Below are 11,218 nucleotides of genomic sequence, written 5' to 3' on the forward strand. Positions count from 1 at the left end.
TTAAACTGTCCGCGGAGAAGAAAACACTCGATCAACATCTGACAGGATTAGTATTTATTCCAAAAACGGCATCAAAGTTTTATTGACTCTCGATAATAATGATAATAATTGTATGGATAATAACAATACACTAAATAATCTTTTACAATGAATGAATGCGTAGTACAGGTAACCTCAAATACCTACTCGATCAATAAATGTTATTAATTATTATAATAATATTTTCATCTCACGTTGTTATATCGCGGTAAGCGGTTAATCGTCACGATTGTCCTCCGTTCCTATTCAACGAATTCCAAGATTTGTCCGAAAAACGCAACCAGCAAAGTTTATTGGGTATTATTATTATTAATATTATAGTCTCCATCTTGCAAAATTATTGTTGTGCTTGTATGGAACGTAATGTCGTTTCGTTATTATAACACTAGCTAAACACTGTGCACTCCGTAGCTCATTAAAAATACCAATTCCATATGATTATTAATTCGTTTGTTTAATGCCCAGTTAGTTTTAGTTTTTGGTTACATCATAAACTATTTTTGAGGGCCCTTGATTTATTTTCAACCATTCGTTATGAAAGTTGAACATTGTTAACTACAAACTAATTTGTATATTTTTAGAATTCTATCGAATTTTGTGATAACTTGAATTTTAGATACTTAAAAAATAACTGAATCAATAGATAATTTATATTTCTCAACTGTTATTATAATGACGTATATGAGGAACCTTGTATTACATTTTCAAGCTGTTTGACTCAACAAAAACTTGGGATGTATTAAAATCTTAGATATAAATAGAAAACATTTTATGAATTTCTAACTCAAAATTTTGGTAAACTTTCAAGTTTTAGATCGAGTGAACATTTTTAGTAGAATAAAAATATGAAATAAACGTAGAGCAAGAATTTTGAGGACAACACTTTAAGAAAGACATAAAAACATAGTCCATCAATAATCATTGAAAGTCAAAGAATAAAAGAAAGAGAGACAGAGAAAGAGAGAAATTTAATAAAACATTTATATAAAAAAAAAGGCGGGTAAGTCGTGGATGTCGCTCTGCTGTACAGTAGGTTACAAGTGGGTTACTGTAATGGATGGAATTAAATTTGAATCAAATGATATTATATCATTGTATACGAAAAACGATTCTGAGTGAAGACGGTTTATCTGTCTAGGATATATTATAGATTATTAAAAATTTTCAAATCTTAGATTTAAAAAGACAATTTTTTAATAATTTATAGTTTAAAATAATTTGCGAATTTTCGTTATTTTCGTGATTTTTACATATGTTGTTAAAATTCAAACTTTGAATGCTTGTAAAAAAAAAATTGTGCAAATAAATTTCTTTTGTATTTCACCTGCTATTGTAAAAATATGTTAGGAGCCTTATATAAAATTTTCAAATCTTAGATATAAAACGAAAATTTTTTATGAATTTCTAGCATTAAATAATTTGTGAATTGCTGTGATTTTTACGTATGTTGTCAAAATTCAAAATTTGAACGCTTGTAAATAAAAATTGTGAGTATGTATTTCTTTTATTTTTCAACTGCTATTGTAAAAATATGTTAGGAGCCTTGTCCAACATTTTTTTACTGACACTTATTCTCAAAAAAATCGAAAATATTAGTGGTCTATAAATAACTCAAAAAAAGTCGAAACTGTATATAGATATCACTAACTTTAACATTTGGTGAAAATTTCATGTATTTAAAATGATTAGTTTTTGAATTACAACCATTAAAAATATCGATTTGGTCGAAAACTGGTTTTGCGTAAAAATTCCCGTTTTTCTGTCATCTTTTTGAAAACTGTTGGAAAATGTTTACTTTTAACCTCAATAATGCACCAAGGATATTCACTTTTACATCGGAAACCACCCCCAAAGTTTGAAATTGAAGCATTATTTCGACTAGATATGCTGTAAACAGACATAAAAACAAACATAAAAAAAAACACACACATCATTGTAAAATCAATACATTCATCGTAGAATACTAATTATTCCAAAAATTATTTACATTTTAAAAAATTCACATTGGTTTATATACTAAGTAACAAGTTTTTTTTTTTATATAAATGTTATCGTATTCAAATTTGTTTGAAACTTGAAACATTCGACTATTACTTATATTATTGTTTACCATGCACGCATTGATATTTTCAAATATTTTAGGATAGTTTCAAGCTTTTTATATTTTATTTAATATAAGCATTTGAAACGTTCGATTATTTCATTTTGTTTTCCATGAATGGTAATAAAACATTTTATTTTCGCGAAAATATTATACGAGAGTCATCATAAATTGTACCTATAATACTTATACAAGTAGGTAGTTAGGTACTTATAATAATTTTAAAATACTACCAAAACTATGTTGGTAAATAACGTTTGATGATTCAAATTTGACAAAATTTATCGAAATCATGGTAATTTGCCAATTATTTAGGAAGTATCAAATTCATAAATTGTCGTCAATAGCTTACAGTCTTAAATGTATCTTTTAAATGTATTGAAATACTTCTCACAAAATCCTTTTAATGTTATTATGATCATTCCGAAGAAACTATAATGACGCAGTAACCAATATACGTTCTCTAATTATGACAACTTTAGTATAATATGTATTTTACAATAATTCTCAGAATATGTACATTTCTTTACTAACGTATAATAAATGCCATAGTTTAATATTATACCGATATAGTGTTATTACTGTTATGTTATAGCTATGACTTTTTTTCCAGAATTATCATTATATATTTTATATGGACCATGCCAATGTATAATATTTTTGCAAAACGTAATACGCATATATTAAAGTATGACACTATGTAAGTACCTACCTATTGGGTGTACATATCATACAGAATATGTTATATTTTGGTGATTATTATTATTTTATATATTAAAAATCAAAAGAAAATCATTAAACCTCAAACTTTACAAATTTAGGAATATTCTTAGTTCTTAGATCAAATATTTCACTCGGAAACAAACTTCTGATGTGCAAACAAACTATTCGTACCATTATATGGTATTCAACTTTTTGGGTTCTGTCAAGACTTTAAGCCTAAATAGTTTTTAATCATTTCAGTCAATTTACTTAAGTCTTAAACTTACGCTACACAATGACCTTAATATCTTCACTATACTAACTTTTGACTGCATTTATTATTCAAACTTCCACTCACACACTCACAACCACCCCAACCCATTAATGTCCAACCTATTACTTGTCCTGTAGTCTCTACTATGCTTGACAATTCCGTTCTTCGTTTAAAGTTTAAACGAAACTTGCCTACAGATTTTCCTACTTAGCTAGCCATAGTTAAATTATTAATTAAGTAAATGAATAAATAAATAATTAATTAATAAACTTAATAAATAAGTTAATAAAGTTGATTAAAGAAAATATAAAGAATTATTATTGTCAATGGATGCCTCTTTCTATCTTGTCACCCGCCTAGTACCTATATTATATTTCAAATGTACCTATTTATTATATCATTTTGAATACAAATTGTAAATATTTTATTCTAATAAGAAATTTTTAAAAAAACTATATTATTATAGTAATCTATAATGTTCTGAATTTATATTTTCTTTGAGATCTCTTTTAATTGTTATCATACTTATGCATATCTTTTGTTGTATATAACGTAATTATATTAGTTAATGTAGGTATTTTTTTTTTCCTGAAAAGTTCTAATATTTAAATGACGTCGATATTATTATTATGTTGTTAATTCTTGCATATTCTGTGGTGGTTTAAGGAAAACGCGTGACCAAAGCACAGCTATTTTTTTATTACTTTTATTATTAATGCTATAGTACCTAATTATAATAATAAATGACAATAATTGATTAATTATTTATTATTAGCCAATTATAATAATTTACGTATATGGTAAAATACCTATTATATGTTACATACTCGTATTTAATAAGCATTATACTCATATATTGTAACATGTTTATTCATATTTTCTTGTCTCTAATAATGATAATGTATAGATGTTAATAAGACCGAAGCACCATATATCCATAGGCACTACGTCCTCGCTTAGTCATGAAAACTTGAAACATGTAGTTATCATTTAAATTATCAATTACAATACATAATGGAAATTTTCAAACTTTTAAAAGCAATTATAAGCTATTTATAGGTCTTTGAAATTTTCAAATACTTTAGTTTTTTTCTTCTATAAATGCTAATAAAAATTGTTATATTACGCAAAAAGTTTAAAATTGTTACACGAAATTTCTTATAAATTCTATAAATTGTAATTATGTCGAATTAAAAATTCTATAAATATATAAATTCAATTTAACGGTTTTAAGTTTAAATGTTGGCAAAACGTGTGAAATTCCCGAAAAATCGAAAATTATTTCATAGTAGATTTATATATTTATTTCATTTAATAGCTATAGCTTGACATTTTGAGACAAAGTCTTTGGTAAATTAGTTAAACAACATTCTAAAATCACATACAATATATTATTAATGTTTCCTTTTAGAAAAAATAGAAAAAATTCTAATCTTGAAAATAGTGCATGTCTATTTAAATGAAAAATATTGATTTTAGTTATTGTTTCAATATAATATAAAGTGTGATTGTGTAATAGTTAGTAAATTGAATGTGAATTTTTTTTAATGGATATAAATAAGTTGAACATACTGTATCAAAAAATAAACTATCTTGAAGTTGAATTTTAGAATTTATCCTTAGAAATAAAGGCTGACTACAACTGTCTTTGTTTAAAATTGTTTTTCGTATGCAATGATTTATCATTATATTCAAATCTAAGCACAACAGCCCTTACAGTGGCTCCATTACTAGCCGAACACTAAAAAGCCGAAGCTTTTTATACAGCAGATTAAAGTTTCTGGTTTTGAAAATATTTTTAATGTTATTAGTTTCTTTTGATATCATAGTATGAAATATCTGCTAATTATTCTGGCCTTAAAGTTTTTTGTTAATTCCACAAAATAATACATTAATTGTTTAGCTAAGATACTTAATAATTAAATAATAAAACCATTTATTTAATCGTAATTCTTTTTCATGATATTTATGTGATTTAAATAATTTGTGCTTCATTTAAACGTGTTTAGTTAAAGTGTATACTTTTTAAGAAGATAATCAAACTATTGTTACATACTCAATAACATAAACTGTGTGTGTAATATTGTATTTTATTAATTTTTTAAAAATTAAAATTCATAATATTTATTCTCATTTTGTTATTGTCAACTAAAAAAGTTTTAAGAATACAATTTTCTAGTTCAATATTTTCGTTTTAAGGTTTCATTCGCAGGAGTCAGCCAAAATTACTTCCAAGATGGTTTTTCGGGATGCATATCTATCATTACTGACATTTCTATCGTCACTCTATGAGTTTTTAAAATGGTCCGTTGATTTCATTTTTATATTCGGTACATACAACAAAAGACCACTTCTGTTGGCTTTAGCGTCTTCTGATAAAAATGCAACCACAAGGTAAGAAAAAAATAAAAATAAGAATAAATAATAGTCTAAGAATCCTCCTGAAAAAAAACATAATATGTTTCTATAATAGTGATAAATCGTAAAATTAAATATTATTATATTATCCTAAAATTATTAGTTTATCTAAAAATGTTTGATATTTACGTTTTCAAGTACCTAAATGTTTAAATTAGATAACTTCGATAACTTGGGCAGTCCCGTAGCTACTGGAATGGACTTTGACCTCCCTAAACCCAATTATTGCCCTCTTTAAAAATTTAAAAAAATATAAATTAATATTGTTTTTATAAATATTGTCCTCCTAAAATTTGGTTTAGCTACGGGCTTGCCCTCGGGGTGCAGAAGCACTCGTATTCTGGTTTTTTCGTTTCTCGTAATGGCCGTGTCCGCTTCACGCTTGTCCGCAAGACATAATATATTATGCTCGTGCATAAAATCTCTTTCGCCATGGAATAGTATGCAATCATAATAAATTACAATTATCTGAAACGCTGGATCAACTACGGATTTGTCTGTTTTCAGCAGTATGCCGCCGGTAAGCGAACAACAAGGCAAGAAGTTTAGACAATACGTCACCGCGCTGTCCGGTGAGTAGTATATATATAATACACCTATATAATGATAATATTCAATAAATTACGATTTTAACAATCGGTGTATAAAACTATAATTTGAATGTTTATACTGAAATCATAAACAACATTAAAATCGATTTTAAATCTAATTCATCCCAATCGCCAAGTACAACACGATTATTTTTGACATAACTTCGTGTGTACAACGTGCCATTATGAATGACCGACCGGACTACTTGTTCATCGTATACTCGCAGCCACCGTCGGTCCGTTCGCAGTGGGCACTGTGTTAGCGTGGATGTCACCGGCGATGCCCATGCTGTTGTCCGCAGACTCTAGGATCGAGATGACGGTCGACCAGGGATCGTGGGTGGGTTCCCTGATCGCCATCGGCGCCATCTTCGGGTCCATCCCGGCCGGCAGGACCGCTGACTTGATCGGCCGAAAACCCGTCATCGCCTTCCTGCCCATGCCGTTCATCGTCAGCTGGTCATTGATTTACTTCGCGACAGACGTCTGGCATCTGTACGTGGCGCGTCTGATCGCCGGCACCTGCCTCGGCGGCATCACCGCCACCGTCCCGATGTACATCGGCGAGATATCCGAGAAGTCCATCAGAGGTAAGCGAACTTAAGCTTATTTTTGAATAAATGGCTGTAGAATATAGTAAATGAGTAATCATTCTTCGCAAATATTTATCATTTGTTACTTAGACGAAGTAAAAGTCGAGACCACGCGTTGGCACAGAAAAACATGACTAAAGCTCTGAATTTTTTCAGTCTTCAATAATTTGACACAGTTACAAATTTCAATGAATGAAATTCTCAGTTTCTCATTTACCATAACTTTTAAGACTTTTCGTGATTCATTGTCGCCGTTGGCGTTGTTGATAAACTTATACCATGTATCAGTTGTATCTGTGTACAAAATAAAATAAATAAATATAATTTTGAAAATGTTTTACCTCTCATTCACGGTCTCTGTCATCTTTCACCAAGTTTATGAAAATGAAATTCGGCCATCTTCGTATGGAGTACGATTTTTCCACGAATACATTATAATTTCCTTTTATCTCACGCTTATTATAATTGATTCACATTTCGCTATATTATACCAACGCGATGTTATTTTATAATTAATAATTTCTAACTATCTTACGGTTTTTGATATCGCAAAATAATAAACTGTCTTTTTCAAATACTTACCTTAAACGACACATAATACCTTAAATTTTTTTGTTCAATCGATTACGGTTTTCCAGCAAAACTCAAACCTCTATAACCGTTGAACAATTGTATTTTTAACAATATTTTTAAGTAACTACTATTTAACATATTGAAAATTCATAACAAGTACCACCAATTCATTTCCCCCATTAATAATCATAATATAAAACTGCCATATCAAACTGCGGGATATTATTTTAATCAAAATATTTTTTATACGTTATGAAAAACGCACTCATATCATACGAAACAGTCTAAACATCATACGTTTTGTACAGGTGAACTTTGCTCTTACGTCCAATTAAACGTGACGCTGGGCATATTGTACGTTTACTCGATCGGGCCATTCGTGAATTACGCGTGGCTGGCAATCTTGTGTGGCATCTTACCTGTGATCTGGTTCGTTCTGGTCATATTGGTGTTGCCCGAATCGCCCACTTATCTCTGGCGGTCCGGCAAAAAGAAGGAAGCGGAAGACGCGTTGGTTATGTTGCGCGGCAAGGACTATGACATCACCGGCGAGTTGGCGGCGCTGCAGAAAGAGCTCGAGGACAAGAAGCCCAACAGCAAGTTGAAGGATCTGGTAAAATCGAGGGCCACGTTGCGAGCAGCATTCATCGTCTTGGGTCTGCTTGGGTTCCTGTCATGTTCGGGCATCAACGTTGTAATATTCTACGCCGAGTCCATATTCAAGTGCGAAAACTGCATCATATCCCCGAAAGTCAGCTCCATCGTCATCGGACTCCTCCAAGTGAGTATACCCAAACGGCAATAATTGTTTTTATTGCATTCAAGTGTCCGATGATGAGTTCACGTGTTGGATTAGTTTTTTCTTATCGATCGAAAATATTTTTGTTCGTCCTTCTCGGGCGTAATGTTATACTTATGTTTCGTACATATTGACATTAAACGCGTTAGAACCATTGATCTTACTCATAGACCAAAGTACTTAGTCTGCAGACTTTCATACTCTAATATATCCTTATTAAATTATTCTGTCGACATTTTTTCTCTTTTAAACTCGTTTTTGAAACACTTAATAAGTAAGTAATAAACATCATTGAGTTATAAACTTTTTTTTTATATACGATAAAAATTATCTTGATATATTCATACACGGAGAGGAACATCGCACGATATGTTTTCTACAGTATTTTCTACAAAGCGATATTAGTATTAGATATATTTATGTTCGACAGATGATAACAAAACAAACCGTCATAAAATTATTCGAACATAATTATTTTAGTCATTACCTACTGTAATTATTTATTACGTCGAGATATTATATAGTTGTTATAACCAGTGTCGTGGCGAACGCGGTTATTTTTTAAAAATAACATTGAGTGTTTTTTTAATTCATCATCCTATAATATGGACGATATGGTTTTTGAAATTGCCTAAGAGAGGCAATTTCCTCATGTAATGTTTTTTATAGGACACTGTTAAGAGGGAGATTTAAACCCGCAGTGTTCATTGTTCAAAAATAGGTGGCTGTTCATAGAAAGTTCACCACGCCACTGAATTTATAACATTACAAGGATACGAGAATATCGATCAATATGTTCTATCCCATAATGTTATTTTACAAAAAAATCAACAATCCAATATCGACCGATGACGATTTTGTGGCACACAGGTCATATTCACTTTCACGTCCTCGCAGCTGGTGGACAGGGCCGGCCGGCGAGTGTTGTTGCTGATCTCCGATTCGGTGATGGCCGTGTGTCTCGGATCCCTGGCCTTCTACTTCTGGCAACAGGAGCGGGGCGTCGACGTGTCGGCGTTCAGTCTGGTACCGCTCATCAGCTTGGGCGTTTATATCAGCACGTTCGCGCTGGGCTTCGGGCCCATACCGGGTGTCATGATTGGAGAACTGTTCAGCCCGGAGTTCAAGGGACTGGCGATCGGCGTCGTGTGCGTGCTCGCATCCTTGATCGAGTTCTGCGTGGTCAAATCGTATCAGACCCTGTTGAATCACTACGACCGTGGCGTCACGTTCGGATTATTCGCCGGGTGCTGCGTGGTGGGCACCTTGTTCGTGTTTTTCCTGGTGCCGGAGACGAAGCACAAATCCCTGCAGGAAATCCAAGAGGAACTGGGCGGCAAGAAGGACAGGAGGACCGGCCAGTCGCAAAACGCGTCAGGATCCCAGGGCGTCAGCACTTCAGGGTGATCAACCTCACCACCTTGTGGTCGCCCACCCAAACCGAAATTTCAAACTCTGCTATGTTTCATAATATACAATCGTATTCGCAATGTTATGCTGTTATTCACGACTGATATAAATAAATGAACAATGTAATTACTAATTTTCATTTTTTTTGCTAATTTTTTTTTCTAAAAGCTTCGCACTACATCTACTGTTCCCTTTTTTCCGTAGTACAATAACACCACTCCGTTATATTTTAATTATATATAAATCATCGAGTTATTCATACATTCATAATAGTAACAGCTAAATATATTAAGTTTTCAGGTAATTGGGTTAAATAATAATAATGGCATCTCGGTGATAATCACTGGTGATTTTTTTAAATGTCAAAAAGTCTAAAACTATACTATGCTTGAGTTTCTAGTGTAAAAGTTTTTTTCAACTATCATTTTTCTTATTGTATAATATATTAATAATACGTAATATATTATTATGTACATCCGAGCGATATTTACACACTACACATACTTTTTCATTAGAGCCATATATTTAACCTAAAAGTTTTTATTAACATTTTGTCTTTCAAAAATACTTAAAAATGACAAATTATTATAACGTGTATATTATTAAGTAGTAATCAATAATCATATCGTGTCGGGATAAACTAATCGCAAAGATTGCAACATGATCCTAGCCACTGCCATCACTACAATAACAATAAACATTAAATCTTTATAAAAAGTTATTTTCGATATGCCTTATTATAATCTGGAAAAAAATATATTGTAATTTATAAAAGCAAGCATAGGTATCTATCATTTATTTTTCTTGATTTTTGAGATACGTCAAGAAATTCTTAGGAACTTTTCAATAAATGGCAAGGGCAAATATAAACTGGGCCCGGAAAGTAATAATAAAAAGGTCCCCACTCGACTCAATAGTTAGATAATAACCGATATAATAATATAATAAACATTTCATTTTTTAATCTGAAAATAATGAATAACGTTACAAAAATAATAATTTATTCATTAGTTAATAGTCAGTTAGGTTTAGTTAGGAAAAATTAGGTAAAACACAAAACAAATTGTAATTTGCAAGTTGTAGCGTAGTCGTACCTAATTTTCGGGGAAATACCTACTATGAAAAAATATACCCAAATAAAAATTGATGAGATACAATTGACACAAATTATGTTTTTCATACAGTGATGGAGAGTCTTTGGTACATTATTATAGTAGAATAATTTGTTAAATGGTAAGTGTCTTGATTCATTAATTTTAAGATTATGTAATACAAAAAAAATTTAGTATGATCTTTTAACTATTAACTAACCGTTTTAGACAATTGTGTAAAATAATATAACACAAATTAAGGTAGGTAAGTACCTATTTCGTAATTAATCTAACCGGCAGGGAGGTTATACAGTCGTACAAAATGATTTCTATTCATAAGAAAATGGAGTTTTTAACTATTTTTCAATTCTATATATTTATATATATCTATATATTTCCATTTGTAAAAATTTTCTAATTTTCTAGTTTACAATCAGTCTATTAAATCTCTTTTTCCGTACAGATACGAATGTATTTATTTTGGGGGTGGAGTGGCCGAGCGGACTAAGGCGTCGGTTGCGACGCACGCAGTCGCCGGTTCGAATCTCGGTCACGGGCGGCATCACTCTTTGGGCATTCCGCGATGTCTGGAGAGAGAGGCCGCCGGCCCCCAACCGGGCATGGCAGA

At 31.1% G+C, this 11,218-nt stretch overlaps 1 protein-coding gene across 1 annotated transcript; it reads left to right on the plus strand.

The window, feature by feature from the left end:
* Nucleotides 1-2,781: 2,781 nt before the first annotated feature.
* Nucleotides 2,782-9,594, plus strand: LOC107165256 (trehalose transporter 1-like protein). The gene is made up of 6 exons (XM_089226938.1): nucleotides 2,782-2,789; nucleotides 5,316-5,510; nucleotides 6,042-6,106; nucleotides 6,352-6,714; nucleotides 7,599-8,071; nucleotides 8,960-9,594. The coding sequence occupies exons 1-6, from the start codon at nucleotides 2,782-2,784 to the stop codon at nucleotides 9,494-9,496; spliced, it is 1,641 nt and encodes a 546-aa protein (XP_089083064.1). The 3' UTR covers nucleotides 9,497-9,594.
* The last annotated feature ends 1,624 nt before the right edge of the window (nucleotides 9,595-11,218 follow it).

Source organism: Diuraphis noxia, unplaced genomic scaffold (genome assembly GCF_037042655.1).
Source record: "Diuraphis noxia isolate RWA-SAM2 unplaced genomic scaffold, SU_Dnox_SAM2 contig0004, whole genome shotgun sequence".
NCBI classification, from domain to species: Eukaryota; Metazoa; Arthropoda; class Insecta; order Hemiptera; family Aphididae; genus Diuraphis; species Diuraphis noxia.